The sequence below is a fragment of the Cyclopterus lumpus genome, chromosome 6 (genome assembly GCF_009769545.1).
Source record: "Cyclopterus lumpus isolate fCycLum1 chromosome 6, fCycLum1.pri, whole genome shotgun sequence".
Taxonomy (NCBI): domain Eukaryota; kingdom Metazoa; phylum Chordata; class Actinopteri; order Perciformes; family Cyclopteridae; genus Cyclopterus; species Cyclopterus lumpus.
Window position 1 is genome coordinate 13,556,567 of NC_046971.1, and position 19,730 is coordinate 13,576,296.

At 43.5% G+C, this 19,730-nt stretch overlaps 1 protein-coding gene across 1 annotated transcript; it reads right to left on the reverse strand.

The window, feature by feature from the left end:
* On the reverse strand, positions 1-18,813 carry grm3 (glutamate receptor, metabotropic 3). The gene is made up of 11 exons (XM_034535931.1): positions 18,496-18,813; positions 17,207-17,350; positions 14,145-14,414; positions 13,114-13,732; positions 5,167-5,409; positions 4,860-5,049; positions 3,069-3,378; positions 2,768-2,961; positions 2,363-2,495; positions 913-1,090; positions 1-77 (listed from the first exon to the last, which is right to left on the reverse strand). The coding sequence occupies exons 1-11, from the start codon at positions 18,811-18,813 to the stop codon at positions 1-3; spliced, it is 2,676 nt and encodes an 891-aa protein (XP_034391822.1).
* Between the last annotated feature and the right edge of the window lie 917 nt (positions 18,814-19,730).

Sequence of the window (19,730 nt, forward strand, 5' to 3'; positions counted from 1 at the left end):
TCACAGAGAGGAAGTAGTGGAGTCGACAATTTCTCTCCCGTTGCACACGGTTGGGACGTGTTGGGAGCTGACAGAAGCTAAAAAAAAAGAGAGACCAAGAAAAAAGAAGATAAATGCATAGAAATCAAGCATACTCAGACATCAGATTTATGCATATAATCATTCATAACAGACTTCCTCAGTTGATGATTTTTGCTGCCAAATCCGAAAACTAACAATTAAGCAATATATGTATGACATTATGCCATTACATTTAAATCACATTAACAAAATGTCAAACAATCATAATATTGATTGAGCTCTAGACGCTAGTGTAGAAAGAGGATTGCCCTGATGAGCAAATTAAATGAGGGAGTCAACTGATGCAAATGACATCAGTGGGGGTGTAAATGCAGATATAATCTAACAGAAACAAATATGGTATCACTGCTAATTTACAAGCCATTTGTGAAGAAACTTGTTTGGAATTGCACCCAACCCTTAAATTATCTTTTTTGTGAGGCCAGTTCCTTACTGAGGAATATGTTAGACTTTCCCGTAACCTCTTGGTCGCATGCTTCTTTCTTTTACATTACATTACATGTCATTTAGCTGACACTTTTATCCAAAGCGACTTACAATCATGTTACATTCATACACTGTAGACACAGCTACAGGGAACAATTCAGGGTTAAGTGTCTGGCTCAAGGACACATCGACTAGGGCGGGGATTGAACCACCAACCCCCTGATTGAAAGACAGACATATTTAGAGACCTTTATAATTCAAGATTGTGTGTCCCCCTATAGAAAAAGTGGCTAAATATTGAATGCAGAAATCCCCCATTTGACAGAGGTATGCTAATAATAGAGCAGGACAGTGTTGCTCTAAACCCCTGTCTCTTTAAAAATGAGGTAACTGCATGTAACCTACCGTGAGATGCGTATGAGGTGGCAGCCCCACTGACACTGAAGCGATTGAGGTTAAGCCTGTGGCTGGCCACATTCTTCTGGGGCTGGAACATGATGATATGGACCTTGGGAGCAAACATGCAGCCCAGGACCACAAAGCCACTCAGACTGACTGAGATACACATTGTCGTGGTCTGAACCTGCAGAGAAAAGAGGAGGAGACAGTAATTAGTAGCCAGACTTTGATGAATACGTCTTATGCTAATGTCGTACAAAGTAATTGCTGTTCAGAGCTAATTTGGTGATGATAATCTGTAATAAGGAACATTTGTCAAGAGGACTTTTTAAAATGAGTATTACAAAGTGCTTAACAGAAACTAAAACAATAATACGTTGGATGGATAGATTTAAAGCATACATATTCCTAAAGTAATTGACCAATCTCGATTCGCAAACAGAGCCAATGAGGCCTGTAAATAATACGCTTAACTATTTATTGGCAGATTCTGTTACCTAGCAACAGTTTAGAGGATAACAATTACAGGGTGGATCAATAACATACTTAATCAACAGAGACCACAGAGGCCAAAACTAACAGTATCTCAGTAGAAGCTTTTACTTCATTCTCTGTGACTTATTGTACAAAATCAATGCTAAATCTAATTTGAGGCCGGTCAGAAATGGTGTTTGCAGTATGTCCCTTTCAGGTTGCCAATTCATTGCTGTGTCTAATTGTGTATTGCACAGATGTTTTACAGGGTTTAATAATGTCAACACACAGTAGAATTACAGTAGTGTACAGAGAAGCACATTAATAATCAACCCTTCAACATCTTGTCTGTGCGTTTATATACTCGTGCGTATGAGTGGGTGGGGGGGGGTGGATGTTGGCGATGTTGTGCCTCTACCTGACTAATCTAAAAGTCAGATTACAAGGCCAAAGAAATGCTTATTTGTATTTATTTATTTTCAGAGAGAGAGAGAGAGAGAGATTTTATAGGGATCAAATGAGCGGCCCTGGCATCAGCATTCCTCTCTTATGCCCTTTGATACAGTGCACAGTGTCTTCAGAAACGTGTGCTTAAGGTGTGTGTGTGTATGCTTAGGATTTGTATGGATCAAATGAATACTGACCCCCCATTGCTGTTAAATATGGACATGTGTCAGCAGTGTGACAGAGCCTGCCTGTTTGTCATGCCGATACTGCAGAGCTGGAACATTTGCCAGCAGGATTAGAAATGACTGAAGTTGCTTCTATACTTGTGTTGTCAATGCTTTGTAACCTGTGTGGGTGTATTACCAGGGGACAAAACATTTCTAACATAATTATATTGTTTTCAATATTGTCTGACAATGTCTTCCTAAAAGACAGAGACAGGTGTGTGTGTGTGTGTGTGTGTGTGTGTGTGTGTGCTTGTGTGTGTGTGTGTGTGTGTGTGTGTGCGCGTGCGTGCGTGCGTTGAGGAAGATACCCTGTAGTCAGTGGATGTAACAGAGAAGATGGGAAGAAAAGCCAGCCAAATGATACAGGTGGTGTACATGGTGAATCCAATAAACTTGGCCTCATTGAAGTTCTCGGGGCACTTCCTGGTCTTGAAGGCATACCTAGAGGAAGAGAATCATATTTATGAGAATTTAGAGACCATCTAAAAAAATGGATGCCTACTCTACTGGAATGATCGTTGAAATTGAAAGAAAAACTGATTTGTGAGTTTAAAATTATTATTTTTTATCTAAGAGCCTAGTGAGATTGTTGAGCAAATGAGTAAATGTGACAAAACACAGTGAACAAAGTTCTCAGGGTGGAGAACATTAAGCACTTCATTTGGGACCTTTTTACGAAACTATCATGACAAATCAAACCATGACGCACTTACACAGTACACAGGATGACCAGGAGCACGTCATATCCCAGTGAAAGCAGCATGCTGGAGTCGCGTACATTACACTTGAGGATGACAGTCTGTCGTCGCTCTGGCAAAGTAAAGCGGCGTGTCCCGGGAACTTCCAGCAGCAGCCACACCGACACCATCACTAACTGGACGGAGATTAAACTCAGACAGATGAACACCTGAAACAGAAGGGAGGAAAGTAGGGTACGGTCATCAAGATCCACAGTCTGTCTGTCTATCCATCTGAATGATGCAGATGGATGGACATGATGCTGCAATCACTCACCTGAGAGGACGGGCTAATGAAGCGGGGCCTCACTGCACCCGCGCCGTCTTTCACGCCATTGAAAATCCTGGCGATTCGGTTTGTCTTCGTGAGGAGGGCGGAGTAGCAGATCGCAAACGAAGTGCCCAGGCCGAGGCGCCGCAGGGCACAGATGGCAGGAGAGGGTTTAGTCAAGAAGAGGAAAGTCATGGCGTAGGACATGAAGACTCCAGAGAGGAGGATGTAACATAGCTCTCTGCCGGAAGCTTTCACCAGCGGTGTGTGGTTGTGTCTGATAAACACCCAGAACACCAGACCGGTGCACATAAACCTGTGTAGTTAAGCAGCCAAACAGACAAGCAAAGTCATGAACTCACAGTTTTGATAGGGCTGAGCGACACATAACACACTGTATCACAATAATCACACACATTTCTAACAACATAATGCATGTTTAGGGATGGAAAAGCACAAGTAAACAGCTTGCTAAGCCCTCTCATTTGTTTTCTTATCTTATGAAAGGCATCCTAAATACACATACAGACATATCATACTAACAGACTAAAGTTGATAATCCAGAGAAGAAGAAAGAAGCTGCATTTCTGTTGTATTGCAGTGAAGAGGCGACAGTGTCGTCCTTCAATCAGAGGACCGGCGGTTCGATCCCTGCATCCGCATGCCCATGTTGATGTGTCCTTGGGCAAGACACTTAACCCCAAATTGCTCCCGTAGCTGTGCCTACGGTGTGTGAATGTCAGTTACTCCTGATGGGCAGGTGGTAGCTCCTCCCATTAGTGTATGAGTTGGTGTGAATGGGTGAATAATGTAATGTAGTGTTAAAGTGCTTTGAGTGGTCGGAAGACTAGAAAAGCACCCTCCAAGAGCTATATAGTCCTAGTAGTGTAGGTATAATAAGGAGAACTGTGTGGTGAGACTTTATTTCAACTTTAACATTACAAGAGAAAATGCTTTAGGATGATGACTAACTGATGTGTTTGGCAAACATAACAGCATCTTGGGTAACATTGGCTGGGGTTGCTGCAGTGTAAATATCTCTAAATCCAATAAAAAGCAGCATAGAGCTGCTAATGTTATCTTCAGCTCTAATGGCCTCCAACACCAACTGGAACAAAGTGGGGAAATACTTACGGCTGTCCTTGACCAAAGAAATTCTTAGTTGACTAACACTCATAAGTTCTTTTCAACTAATCGGTTAGTTGATTTAATCAACAGATCTGGTGAACTGATTTTTTTTCACAAAGAAACAAAAAAAGAAGCAAAAGCATCACTCACAATCTTGTATTTAGAAGAGATTGTTTCATAAGTTTCTTGTCAATAAATCATTTATTATGAAACATTGAATCGACTTCTTAGTTGATCAACGATTGATTGGTCAGCTAATCAACTAATGGCCTTATATGTATGAAAGTACCACTATTACTCTAGGTAGTAAGCTAGTTATCTGGACTTGCCAGCAGTTGCAGCTTACATTGCAGCAGATGAGCATTCCTTTCCTTTTAACTTTTCTTTTAACTTTTGCTCTTTTTTTTTAGTTTTTGGAAAGACAAATAAATTGACGGCTGCTAAGCTATGATTGGACAATCATAGCTTGGAGGAACGGTCAATTCCCTTGCCCCATTCAACATATATACAAACACTTACGCACGCATGCACGCACACACACACGCATGCACACACACTTGCACACACACACACACACACTCACACACACACTCACACTCACACACACACACATTTACACCTCTCAGGAGTCAGAAACTGACATCATGTTGATAGCCCTTTATCACTCACCCTACACAGGCGATGGTAATTGGACCAATAGCCCAGGCATCTTCCCACATAATATAGTCCTCAGGAAGATCATAACAGGACGTCAGCTCATCAGTGGGCCACTGGCCAGGAGCGCAGGGCGAGCAGGTGAACTCATCAGCCAGGTATTCATGAGGCTCGCAGGCTGTACAGATCCAGCAGCAGTACTCACCTGGGAAACAGGAATATGAACAGCAGAATGTGTCAGTCTGATATTTCTTCAAAGGCACTGCTGCTTGGTATGACATGCTGTGACAAAGAAGAACATTGTTGAAATTCAGTCTCCTACCTGTCTGCATTTTCTTCATCTCATTGCGTTCACAGGGGTCGCTGCACTGCGAGGTCGGCACCACTTCTTTGGGCCAGTGGATCAGATCGTTGCTTAGAGTCAGACTCTCTGCCCAGTCACCTACTGGCACGTAAACGTAACGATCGGCAGAGCGCTGGTAGCTGAAGATGTTGTATCGGCCCACGCCGTCCCCCTGGGAATCAAATTTCACTACTGTCTCACTGCCTGGAGGAGAGAAAGGGGCTGCAGGGAGTGAGAGGAGACAAAGAGTGGCAAAGAAAGTGATAAGACGAATGGAAAAAAGGAGATTAAAGCAAAACAATCCCAAACAATCATCCCATTGATGTCTCATTGATGCCTCTTGTAAGCAACAGTGAGGACAGAGACAATGATCCATGGTCAGTTAAGCCTTAGGAGTCCAGAACAGACAGTGACAGGCATTATAATCGTGTTTTCATTGATGAAGACCAGCCAGTTACCAAAGTATTTGCTAAGAGGCTATAAATTCCTGGTATGCTTGGTGATGTCTGTGTCTATCAATGGTCTCACATCCTTCCCTGAGGTCACATACGGACAAAACACTGCTCTGAATTCCAATCTGACAAAGTTTATTACCAAATGCATCATTAACAAACTGCCTATAAAGTCATATAGGCATGAAGTTAGAAGTCTGAATCCCTGAGCAGTGCTACCCACACATTGATAGAATTAGCCTCTGGGTCTCTTATGTGAGGGAGGTACACTGCTGAAACTGCCAAATTGGTTTGTATACAAGTTGTTATGAAAGGATTACCTTCTACCCTGAGGATGTGGGAACAGAAGAGATTGTAAAATTGGCAGGATGCTGAAACCATTACAAAAAAAAAACAGGGAGAAAAGCATCCATGCACTGAGAAAAAAATAAACTTCTTGATGTGTTGCAGGCAGTGTTGGACCTGACAGTGCTGACACTTGGTCGTTCTGACACAGACAAAGTGTATGTCACTCCTACAGTGCCACACACCTTACAGCAGAGCAATCAACTCCGTGCTGCTGACAAACTGTACAGGGCTAAGTGTTATACGCTGCTGCCTCCCCTGTCAAATGTTGATGTCGCGGGGTTTATAAAGCATCACTCTTCAGCATCTAGCAAGGCTCTTGGTCTTCAGTGCACCGCAGCATTGATGACACTGTGCTGCCTTCCTCATATCTCTGTGTCATTGGGTGACTGAAGAAATCACCAGCCAAACGTACAGCTTGGGATCAGGGGAATGAATCAAAATACACATTGTGTATGTGTGTGTATGTGAGCCTGGAAGCTCCATTAGGTTTTACTTTACAGTGTGATGGTTAAGGTATTGCTCTGAGCGCTATGGGAGGCTGTGCTGACAGAACCAAAGCTGTGACCCTGCTGTTAGCGACATATGCGTGTGTGCTTGCAACACTGACGAGGTCTAAAGCTGTACTATTGTTGTGAAAGCTCAGTGTGCTCGGAGAAGAATGGCATGTCAGATGGCAGCAGAGGGGGTTAGGGTTTATGAAATCCATAAATCACAGAGACAGCACAACCCTCTATCGTTCTCCTCTCTCTCTGTCACAGGACATTCTAAGTGTCAAGTCTTCTTTGGATTTTGGGGCTAAATGTCTCAGTGACAGCTAAATGAAAATGATTTCATTAAGATGGTGATAATATCTCCAGACGAAAGAGAGATATGAATCCATTATATTGCAAGTTGACAGATAATAAAGTCTGCTAATAACACTGAGCAATAAGACAAGCTGGGCTTCCTCCTCTTAGACACCAATACACACTCACAGAAACACTTTGCCATGAGCTAATTATCATAACTGCACCTTATTGGGACCTTAGATCTGTGCTGAAGCCTAATTAGCTGTATTTGGTAATGATGTGTACTACAGACTAAAGAGATAACGGCATTAGCCGACAGACTCATCTGAGGGCGCCGCATTGTCCTTGACTTCACTCTAACGGATCATATTCAAGGAGCAATAAACTCAGAGAACTGGTGATTCCTCCCTATAACCAACACCAGAGACCTTGCTGATGTGACAGAGCAAGAAGCTTATCAGAAAAAGTGTTTGAGGGTGCAAATTAGAGCTGGCGAATGCCACCAAGACCCTGGTGACTGCAGAGAGCTGAGACAAGCAGGCCAAGTACTTGACTGATGGAAACCACTCTCTCCTCAGCACTTTACTGGGATCAATTAACTCAGAGATCCCGCAGCCAAACGGATTTCATTCTGTCTAAACACATGTAGCCATGTGATGCTGTACTTGAGCATGCTAACATATTCGCAATTGCGAGCCGCACCGATCCGCCTGTCGATCTCCGGCTCCATCTTACCCTCACTCGTGAACAAGACCACTAGATACTTGAACTCCTTCCCTTGGGGTAGGCACTCTGTCCCCACCTGGAGGGAGCAATTCATCGGTTTCCAGCAGAGCACCATGGCCTCAAATTTGGAGTTGCTAAATCTCATCCCTGCAAAATGCCCCAGTGAGTGCTGGAGGACCACATCATCTGCAAACAGCAGAGAGGCGTTCCCAAGACCCCCGAACCTGACGTTCTCCTCCCCCAGCTGCGCCTAGATATCCTGTCCATGAATGCCACGAACAGGGCCGGTGACAATGGGCAGGCCTGGCAGAGGCCAACACCCAAGGGGAACGTGTCTGACTTATTGCCGAGAATATGAACACAGCTCCTAATGCAGGCGTACAGAGACCGGATGGCCGTTGCAACAGGTTTGGCACCCCATACTCCCGCAGCACCCCCCACAAAAAACCCAGAGGGACCCGGTCAAAAGCCTTCTCCAAGTCCACAAAGCACATGTAGACTGGTTGGGCAAACTCCCAGGACCTCTCCAGTAATCTTGTGAGGTTAAAGAGCTGGTCCACTGTTCCACGACCGGGACGGAATCCACACTGTTCGTCTTGAATCCGAGGTTAGACAAGTGGTCAGAGCCTCCTTTTCAGCACCCTGGCATAAGCTTAGGCTGAGTAGTGTGATACCCCGATAGTTCGAGCACACTCTCCGGTCCCCCTTTTTGAAAATGGGAACCACCACTCTGGTCTGCCAGTCCATGGTCACTGTTCCCGACCCCCATGCAATATTGAAAACACGTGTCAGCAAGACAGCCCAATAATGTCCAGCGCCTTCAGCATCTCAGGGCGGATCTCATCCACCCCCGGCAGTGAATCAAATTATGATTGTGCTAGATGAAATATGAAAAAAGAAGGTATCATCAAACATTATCCTGAAGGGAACATAATTGTCTCTACTAAATTGCATGATAATTAATCCATAAATTGGCACAAAAGGAAAATTCAAGAGAAGTCACCAAAGTCATTAGTCTTCATACCCAGACAATAAAGCTTTCCATTGGGTAGATGTTAAGATATTTTCCAAGATAAGTGAAACATTAAACCACGTAACGGCTCGACAGGAAATGTCAGAGGATCACCAAATTAACCAAAATCTCATGACAATCCATCCATCAAGCAACACTTCAGACTGGACTCAAAATCCATACAGCCGTGCCACTAGCATGATTAAAAAGCATTTGCAACAGGTATAGTGGGCAGAGAAGCTCAAAGGAAGTTTGTCCCTCAGCTACCTTTCTACAGCATGTTTCTATGAGATGTAACACTGACGAACCGTGGACTGAACCAATTTCATAATTTGAAGAATTTAATGCGGTGGCTGTTTCCTAACAGCAGCTTGTGGGCTTTCCTGCTGTATCCTAACCATACCACAAGTTTAACCCCAAAACAGTGATGATTAATGATTCTGTGTGACCTCATCCATACAGTATTTCTCACTGCCCAGTCCAGTCCAGCTGAGACCCACAGCAGGCTCCGCCCTCAGTGTTGCCAGCATTCAATGGTGGACCATGCCTTCTCAGCGACATTCTCCCCAAATCCTTCACTTTGTGGAGCTGAGGTGCACTGGAAACGATGTATCTTTTTAGATAAAATAACAACAACCCAAAGTGCCCTTTGCTCAACTGTGAATATAGGACAGTTTATCTGAGAGGATTCATTGCATTGTCAACCAAAATGTACTCAATTTATCAAACAACGGAGACCACAGAACGTCAACGAAATAGCAGAACAAAAAAAGGCGAATATAGTTAGGTGAGTCAAACTGTGGCTATAAGGCAGCCTAACCAGATCCCTAATTTTGGTGAGATATCTTTTTTTGCATTCTCACTAACTCGAGAAACACCTTATTATTCTAGCTTAATTAGAAGCTTGGTGAAAACAAGCTTTTCATTCAGAAGCTGTGAAATTAATTATGTTCTCGGCCATGTCCTGCTAAAGCGAAGCCCAAGGGGGGATTGTGGGTATTAAAGGCAGGGAGAGAGAGAGGAGGCAAAGGGATTTGCGAGGAATAAGTAGGAATAAGTAATATGAGAGAGAGAAAGAGAGAAAGAGAGAGAGGGCAAATCTTTTCTTTGATGAGTGTGTGACTAAAAATTCAAAAGCTGGTTGTTGATTAGTGGTTGTGTAGGGAAAATAGAATCGTATTTCCAAGTTTCAATTAATCTGAATCCGCGATTTACTCCTAATTTAAGCGTGACAAAGTAAACACTGCATATAGTGTACCTGTTCCAGGTAATATACAACAGCTCTGCATGCTAATGGTGTGACCAACCTTTCTTATCCATCTTTTTCCTCCTCCAGAGGGTTGATGACCTTATACATCTGTGACCCACACAGACACACATCCTTGAGCATATGAAGATATGGACTCAGGGATGCACTCACATGTCACACACGCACAAGCAGACAGATCACATTAGCTATATTTGTTCTCCCTGTAGATTCAGTCACTGGGGACTGAGGCGCTGCCTGGGCCACGGACCAACAGGCCTCCGGGGAACAGAAGACAGATAGGGTGAAGAGAAGGAAGAGTCGAGAACAAGGAGGATAAATTTATAGGAGGAAAGGTGCAGCAGCACAAAGCTGAGGCTTGACTGAAATAAAGGTGGTTAGATAGAGGAGACAAAGAAAGAAATGGCAGGCCAAATGCAGGAGGTGCTGGGAGAAGGATGATCCAAGAGACTAGATAAGGGCAATGAAAGGAGGGGAGTGACAAGGGAGAAGAGAGAGAAGAATCCAAGAAAAAAGAGAGGCGATAGCAAGAGAGAAAAGCAAAAGACTGGTGTGACAAGAGCAGAGATATAGGTGGACGGAGGAATCAATAGAGAAAAGGTAAGGATGGATGTAGGGAGGGATGAGCAAAGGGAAGGAGTGGAGGAACAGACCGGCAAAGAGAGGCGGTGGAGGCAGGAGAGCAATCTTGTGGTCCGAGTGGGATGTGCTGCTGTTGAATGTAGAGAGAGAGAATGACTCTTTCTGGGTGAGAGAGAGAGAGATAGAAAAAGAGAGAGAAAGAGATGTATATAAAAAGTCAGAGTGAGAGAAAAAGAGACAGAAAGACAGAGAGGGACAGAGGCAGAGAGACAGAGAAAAGAGTGCAGAGAAAATGAGGGAGAGGAGGAGTGAAGGTTGTTCTCTAGCATCTAAACGTTGCGGTAAGCTCGCTGCTCAATATGGCCCTGAAGGCACACCGCCTCTGCTAACAGACGTATCACACACACACACACACACACACACACACACACACACACACACACACACACGCACGCACACACACAGGAAAGGGGGAATATCACATCTATCATCACTATTTGAACAAAAGACTGCGTGCATGCGTGTATATACTGATATGTTTGCTGCAGATCGGGTGGGTGGGCGTTGAATGATGGCTTTGAGATCTGTGTGGGTTGGGGGTGTCTGAAATTTTATACTGGAAAGAATCTAGCATTTCAGGCTGCATCTTTGTAAAAAAGAAAGAAAAGAAAGCTGACTGTGTCTCTTGCGTGTATATATACATTGTTTTTTTTTTGTGTTCAAAGTATGTAGCGAGGCACAAATGTGCCCCTGTGCCTATTACTAGATGGCAGGGAGCAGTTCCCATGATCTATCAGATCACTTCAACAATTGGCAATAGCGGTGGCTTCATTACCATAGCAACTAGCGAGATGAAGAGAGCTACATGTGAAAACACACTCCTAACCACACAACATACTGCCTCAGTGCACCACATATGCTAGCACACAACAAAAACATCCTTTTCACAGCTGAAGCCACAGTTCTAATGATTGCTGATTGTAAAGTTAAGGATGAGGGACAGTATTTCAGAGTGTTGTGAAGCATAAAAAAATGAGATCGAACTTTGATGCAATGCATAGAGTGTATAATGAACATGCATGTGTGTGTGAGTAAAGGAGATGGCAGAGAGACAGAGAGAGAGGGAGGAGAGAGAGAGAGAGAGAAAGAGAGAGAGCGCTGAACAGTGTTGGTTTTCCGTCTGCTACGGTTCAGACTGAGAGCACTGCGGATGGTGATGCTGCAGTATTTATACCCCACATTCAACTCACCTCAGCTCCTTTCCTTACATACTGTAGATGGAAAGATGTGTATGTACAGCAGTGTGAGTGTGTCATTCTGGCGCTAAACCAACAGTTAAAAGCAAACGCTGCCGCAGTTTCCAGTTTAACTGTACCGCCATCTCCACCATCCTCATCGCTTATCAGCGCAGATTCTCTGAATACTTTTTTTTCCGAACCGATAAAGCTGTTTGCCATGCTGTCACCGCCGTCACTGACATTGAGCTGTAAAGAACTCAAGATTCTTGTACAAGCTGTTACTCTCTTCGAAGATTAAAGACATGCGCCTCATGGACGTACATCAGGGTTGAAAGGAATGTAAGGAAGAGAGATGATCAGACATCAAGATGTAAGGAAGTCACACTGGATTCACACCTCTCTCTCCTCTCCAACTTACGGCCTACATTTTAAAACGTTCTATGTGTGAATCTGCTTATCTATTCAATCCTATAAGGGAGTGGTTATCATTTGTGCCAACCAGAGGCGGCGACTACAATCGCCTTGACTAGTTCCTCGCCCTCTCCTTTCCTCTCTATCTTCCTCACGCTCTTACTCTTTCTATCCTTATTTATGTCTCCCTCCTCTCATGCACAAATGCTCCAAGTCCTTTGATTTGTATCAGAAATGAAGATGTGGAATTTCAAAGAGAATCCTTTTTTTCTGCTGACGCATGCTGTCCCACTCCGGCATTCCCTCAGTGCTCCCTTGTTCCTTCTCTCCTTCCTTCCTTATTTCTTTTTCTTTCTTACTCCCTTTTACCTTACCCCAAACTCTCTTTTCTCATTGAGTCTGCCTGTCAGTATTATCTGTAAGCTTCCCTCCCCCTCCCTTCAGATGTGATGCCATTCTTTCGTCCTCCATCCATCCCTCCTGCTCTCTCCCCAGCGTCTCGCGGTAAAGCCGCCGTGTTAGCGCTGTTTGTTAGGCCGTTTTGATGTCTGCTCCTGGTCACGGTTGGTGGAGGAATAAGCACCTCTAAACCTGTGTCAGTCACCGAGACACAGCTGTTTATTTATAACGCTGCCTTTGTACGCCATCTGTCAGTCAAACCAATCCTCTGTCTCTTCTCTCCCTAGTCTACAGAGACTGACAGGCAGCCTGCTGTAGGAGCTATTATAACACACATAATCTCATTAGTTCAAGACAGAAGAATATGGCTGAAGGATTAGCTGCAACTCTCATTCCTCAAAGCAACTTTGTAGTGTCGTATCAATTACGCATGGGTAATAGGTGTCAATGGCACGGCTGGCTCTGACAATACATAGCAATTAAGTGGATTTGTCCCGGTACTTTTTTATGTTTTGTGGAAGGACAGCATCCTAGGGTTGTTCATGAGAGGACTGTTAACTAGGCACAACACTGATATTCCTGTCAGTTTCTGGCTATCTCTCATCTTTCCTCCACAACTTTCTCTCCTTCGTTGACTTATTTTCACCCTCCATCCACTTTTAACAACTTATCTGGGACTCTGCACTTGCTCCAGCTCCCTTACCTGTGAAGCTGACATTAAGGATGTAATCCCTGTAGAGTCTGCGCCCATCCAGTGCCTTCATGCTGTCGCACAGGTTGTTGGTGTTTACGCACAGGCTGCGTTGCATATAATGGAGTGCATGAGCTATGGCGTACACCGCATTCACCACAAACATTATCTTGGACTCGGGTTCAAAGTTACTCTTGTCGATTGACAAGTCCATGTCACACGGTGGGAGAGACGTCTCTCCCAGTGCAACACCTCCCCCTCCTCCTGCTCCTCCCCCACCCAAGGAGCACTGGAACCGCTGCTCCCAGAATTCCCTGTACCAGGGATTACGATGGTTTTTGACTGGGTCCAGGCTGAGAAAATAGTGGTTGAATTCTGGCACAGGATTGGCTGCCAGCTCAAGTGTGATGGCTCCTTCAGCGGTGACCTCATTTCCCTTGACAATGCTTTCCTGTGCACCCCAGCCATCGCTGGCCACCCAGATGAAGGAGGTGTTAAGCCTGGCAGCTGCTGCCAACAGCTCTCTGGCATCGTCGCTACGCAGGAAGAGGACGGCCACACGGGCATTCGGCTTCTGGAGGAGCTGACGGATCACAGCTTCATAGGACTTCTTTGCGTTAGAACGACCAACCTGGACAGAAAGAGGACATTCATGTAATGACCGATGTACTGAAAATGGTACTTCCACTTTCAAGTAATTTTGCGGTCTGTACTTGTGATCATTTTTTACCTTTATTCAAAGGAAGAAGCAAGCCACAAATGTTGTCTGTACTTCAATCTCATGCCATTATGCATCATGTTCTTAAATATAAGCTTTAATTATCTTGGTCATAACTGATCACACCAGAGTAATATTACCTGTGTAGGTAATTGAGGCAAACTTTTATAAGATCACAGATTTAGGGCCTCGTTGATTGTTATTGGTGTAGCTTCAGTCCATACATCAGTGTGAAACTGCTGATTAAAGTTTTTGGTTTTTGGTATTTTGCTTTGAGCAATTGTTGCTAATATTCATGCAGAACTAAACTTATTTAATGTCTTACCTTCTCTGAAGTAGCGATACAGATGTTCCTCATGCGTGCCTCATGTTCAAAGGCCTCTATACCGGTTTCACCGTAATCACCCTCCGATGCCACAGTGGACACGTATGTCCAGTTGAAAAACCGGAGGATCTCGGCCATGGCTTTGGCCTGGTAGAAGTCGGGGGGCACCGTGCGGGCGAAGTAATCATAGCGGGTCTTATCACTGAGCTTGGCACTGGTCGAAGCATAGCTTATCTGAGGAATCTGAAAGAGCCTGAGAAGATTGGCAACCTGTGGGGAGAAACAGTAAAATGAGAAATAAATTGGCCGAAATAATTCCACACCCTCTTGCAAATTAAACCATTTTAATGAAATCTAGGAAATTAACATTAATTGATTGATTAATAGATTTAACAGATTTTGTGTAGCTTGAGTAAGAATTTAATTGAATCTTATTGTATTTGTTGTCCCATTAACCTTGGTTTACTTTATGCAAAGTGACACAGAAAGTATTTTCTATAAGCTACCGTGTGAAACTGCGTTAAACTCAAGAGTCAAAGCATTCAAGCAGCTACTTATTGTGTTTGCAATGCACACCTTTTGAGAGAAGGCAGCAACTGAGACAATTACTGTACAATAATTTAATGGGTCACTTGAAAAAATCTGGAGGATGTACACCCCTTGGATTGCTTAAGAGTTGCAACCATAATTAGTTTCATAACCGATGCTCAGCGTTAATATCTTATTTCAACATTTCTGAATCGGTGATGAAACCATTTGATCCATACTCACACACAATAAACTAGTGTCTCACTTTGTAGGAAGCTCATGTCTCTAATATGGTCCAATAAAAATGTGTAAAATATAGTTTATTCTTTGCTGGCAAGCTAAGATGCCTAAGGACTGTCTGCCAGCAGAAAAAAATTATATCAAAAACATCAAGTACAATATTATTAACTGCAATAAACTGCTCATCCAACTGCAGGGGTGGTGTTCTTGTGTTGGATGTTTTGTTAAATTTCCCCTTTGACTGTGTTGGAGAGCAGATAATCGTGTGCGTCAAGCTCAACAGTCTACAACCAAGTATTACAAGTTTGATCTAAAATGACTAATAAAAAACGTAATAAAATAAGACCCACAAAAATATATTGGAATACATTTTTATATTTCTCAAATCAAAAATGAGAACATATTTAGAAGTTTGCTGCTGATAGGAATTACTTCATGCATAATGTGATTATTTTAGGATAAAAGACAATGCAGCAAGTGTCGGCATATATGCACATGGAGAAACACAAAATAGCACGCACAGCCCGCATGCACACACGCACACTCTCACACACATGGAAGTTCAATAAATCACTGACTCATGCATTAGTGATAGACATCATCTAGGGTCTGCTGATGTCCATATAATATTCCCTTTTACTGTTAGTCATGTTATCTTCATTACAATTTTAGTAAAGGATGCCAACACAAATATAATCGCTAGAGATTCTCATGCGCACAAAGACAAGTAAACATTCACACACACACACACACGAATAAACAGAAACTACACAGCCATTCTGTTCTCTCCTCCGTTTAATCCTTTTAGAGCGCATCACTCTGGGCTTTTCTATATTTCATTCATAGCTTGATGAGCTGTTTTGACAACATGTCAGAATATCATTAGACTAATAATGTAGAAGATTAGAAAACACACTTGTATACATACACTGATGTGCACAAAAACAGGCACCTGCATTGACGTGCACACACACAAACACACACACACACACACACACACACACATACACACATGGCTGCTTATAATACTTCGGGCAGGTTTTATGGTTTTAAGATGGCAGTTGACTAAAATGTCAGGGAAGGTCAGGCTGCAAAATGTAACCGCATTGCTCCATTACCTGCCACTGAGCAATGACTACAGCTAACTAAGAGGCCTGTCTGTAGGGACATGGAGAGTTTACTCTGTTAGTGGACACTGTTCTCTTCCTGTGAAAGAGAGAGAGAGAGAGAAGGGAGATGTACTGAATGGGTTGAATATGAGAGACGAGTATAAAAAAAAAAAATGAAAGGGAAGGAGGAAAAATTGGTGCAGTGGAGGGCTGCTGTGTGTTTTCTGCTTGGAATGCAAGTCACACACACACACACACACACACACACACACACACGCACACACGTACACAACGTACGAACGAACGGAGGGGAGGAATTATGCTTGCTATGTGAATGCCCTCAAAACATTGGCGTTTAGTTTTGCATGGTTAACCATGAAATAATTCCCCATTACTTTATTGAGAAGCAACAGAGAGACCGGCCACGTAGAGCGTCATTAAGGAGTAGCTGGCTTAGAGATCAGAAGGCAAAGCACAGTTCAGCTCTCGTAAGCAGTGTTGCCCTCGGAAAAAGACAGGTAAAAACAACAGCAACGGCAACAAAGGGCAATAAGAATGAGCTGCAAGAAAACAAGGGGTAATTATGTGTGATGAAGGACAAGAGACAGAGCAGATGTGTTAACAATGGCTTCCCCAGGAAGGAGGAGGATGAGAAGAAGGGGGCTGAGGTCAGCATAGACTGAGTTCTCCCCAAATAGCCGCAAGGGATGCCTCTCAATACATATAAAGAAGGAAAAAAGAGAAGTAGGCAGTGATGAGAAAGAAGAGAGGAAAGATTTAAGGGACAGAAAAAAAGAGAACTACATAAACTGGGAGAGAGAGAAAAAGAGAGGATGAGAAAGAGAAGGCAGAGAGAAAGTTGCAAAGATTAGGGATTTAAGGACTGATAGGAGGATGCTTTTGTGCAGTCACAGAGGAGTAAGGGAGAGGGAGGTTTTATGCTAAACTATGCAAATTACCCAGCTCTGTGACAAGAGCTACAAGAGCCGAGGAGACACACAAGAACACACCAATGGAAAACCTAATTCTAAGAAATAAGTATATACACACACACAGGCGCACGCACTGCCATATGACTGGAAGTCAGCCTCTGCACGCTTGGTCATGAGTAAAAGATGAGAGAAGAAGCCACCAAGTTAAAGTGCTTTAGTATAATTACTTCTGTACCTGCATGCTGTGTCTTACCTGTATGGAGACGCTGCTGAAGGATCCACCTATGACTCCAGCGATTGCGAGCGGGTTATCGTCCTGCAGAGCGTAAGATCCATCTGGACAGATGAACTCTGTGTCGTCCACCTTAGTGAGGGAGGCTCTTACAAACTCCAGAGCCTAGGAAACACACCCACACGGATATGTCATATCAAATGCTGTGCAACACACAGGGTGTACCCTATGTGATAATATAGACAATATGGTCTATATTATCTATTTATTCTTATTCAGTCTGTAACACATTTTAAATGATGTTCTTTATAAGAAATATGCAACATAAATAAAGACTGATTGATACTTTTCAATAATGTCATATGTATCTCTCTTTGAAGGGACTATACAAGTGCATTGCTTTACACTAGCAGCTCTTAGATGCTTTCAGAACAGGGGTCCAAATTGCAAATGAACTCCCCTGACGTCAAAGCACATTATAACATTTTGCTAGGATGTGGAGAACCACCGAACCTGCAACCCACTTAGGAAAACCGAATGTCAAGAATCCAGGGTTTATACAATCAGTCAAAAAGCTCATTGTATAAGATCCCTGGATGCATCATCCCTAAATAGCTCGGCAATAATACACAATATCTTTTTTGAAGATAATCTCTGAGGGAAAGTGCTTTTTTTTATATATATCTGCCTCATTTCCTTCTTTGCAAATTGCTTCAATCTCTATTTCTCATCAAGGATTTGCCGGTATCATTTGAGGCAAGATCTGTACCCATCGTGGATGAAAGAGAATTTCTAGGTACATTTACTTTAGCTGAATATTAGCTTTTAATGATACCTTATAGATTTTATTCCATTTAAAATGGAAACATTGCATTTTTTCCTTCTTACTTTGTGGGGAAACTTTTTAAATATAAAATGTAGCAACATTTCAAGTTGCCCAGCAGCGCAAAAGAATAGACAGCGAATTACACAAACTGTATCTCAACTGCAATGGATCTAAAAGTTGTATCTGCATTTACAGGTGAATGCATTTACAACTCAACGGCCAATAACGCAACAAATAGGACTTTCTCTAAGAATAAAATGCTCCAACTGAGCTAATATTTATGTAATGTGCTACTCTTTGTTTTCTTTTGAGGATTTCATTACTTTCACCATTGTCATATACAGTACATAGACAGAAATGCAGCAGGTAATAGTTAGCAGCATAAACTTTAGATGGGAAAAGTAGTTTGGTTATAAATACTGTCTGGAACCATCTCCCTTAAAGAAACATGCACAGCATGTGTACAACGACCTTGCTCACCCACCTGCTCCAGTGCATAGGTATCTCTGGAGCAGGTGTCCAGGATGTGGACCCCGAGCGAGACCCCAGGCAACAAAATGCTGTCCTCATTGATTCTGTCAATGGCAAACAGCATGGCCTCCAGCCTCTGGATCCCTCTGTCCTCGTTCACACGCCCACACTCCTCCATGCCGGCACCTTTCTCGTGCACAGGGAATAGACCACCGAGCACCAGATCTCCCTCGATGCGGATCTCCCGGCGGGACTGAGGCGGGTCTCCGCCTGAGAGCAAGACGCCACGACACATCATGACCAAGATTAGAGCGGGAACGCTGGCCACCATGTTGGGCTCAAGGAGGGATAGGATTGTCAAAATATGAGGAGAGGCTTGACAGAGAGTGAGACAGAGGGAGGTTGTGGGCTAAGGGTGAAGGTTAGGGCTGAGGGGTTTAGGATGGTGCACGGTGCTGTTGATTCAAGCAGTGGCCGTTGATGCGTGGATCGGTTTGTGGCCCATGAAACGGTCAGGGAGAGCTGAACTGGACCACACATGGAGGGGCACACCATCTGGACATCATTCCTGTGTGGAGAGGAGAAGAGAGGAGATAAACTCAAGTCAATTCACGTGCTACAGCAGCTGAAAGATGAAATACTTTTGTAAGTCTCTGAGAAGTAGACCTTTGGTAAAGTTTGGGGACACTGTTAACAAGGGCTCAAAGCTGTTTCTGCCTCACAGCCAAAGCCAGGCCATGACTAAAAGGGATATAGAATTGTTTGGAGATTGTACCCCACTGCTCTCCAACCCCTCCTCCTTCCCTTACATCACCCGGTAAACGGTCTTCTTGTAAGTGTGTGTGTGTGTGTGTGTGATTGTGTCTGTGTGTGTGTGTGTGCGTGTGTTGGCCCCTGGTTGTATCAGGATAAGCCAGCTTAGATGGCTGGTTGATACATGAGCCGAGCCTTCTCATGCCACAGATCAGAAAAGCTTCTCTAATCTGATCTCTGTTCCAACAATTCTCTGCAATGAGTTTATACCCCCAAATATATGTGTGTGTGTATTATCAGATGTATTGCTCCCCCTCTTCTCTGCATACTTACAGTGTGAGATTCAATGCGTATTTACCATGAAAGAAGCTAACTGACAACAATGAGGCCAACACCAGCTGATGCTACTTATCATATATTACAACTCAATTAAAGCTATCATTTTGTGTTTTGACGTGTGTGTGTGTGTGTGTACACTTTCCTCAGGAAACTATT

Bases quoted from the DNA above. Each gene is read 5' to 3' on its own strand.
- grm3 (XM_034535931.1), bottom strand. From the start codon at position 18,813: ATGGTGGCCAGCGTTCCCGCTCTAATCTTGGTCATGATGTGTCGTGGC. The intron at 5,410-13,113 runs GTAAGGGAGCTG...CACTCCCTGCAG, and splicing joins CCTTAATGTCAGCTTCACAG to CCCCTTTCTCTCCTCCAGGC. The intron at 3,379-4,859 runs GTGAGTGATAAA...TTAACTACACAG, and splicing joins ATTACCATCGCCTGTGTAGG to GTTTATGTGCACCGGTCTGG.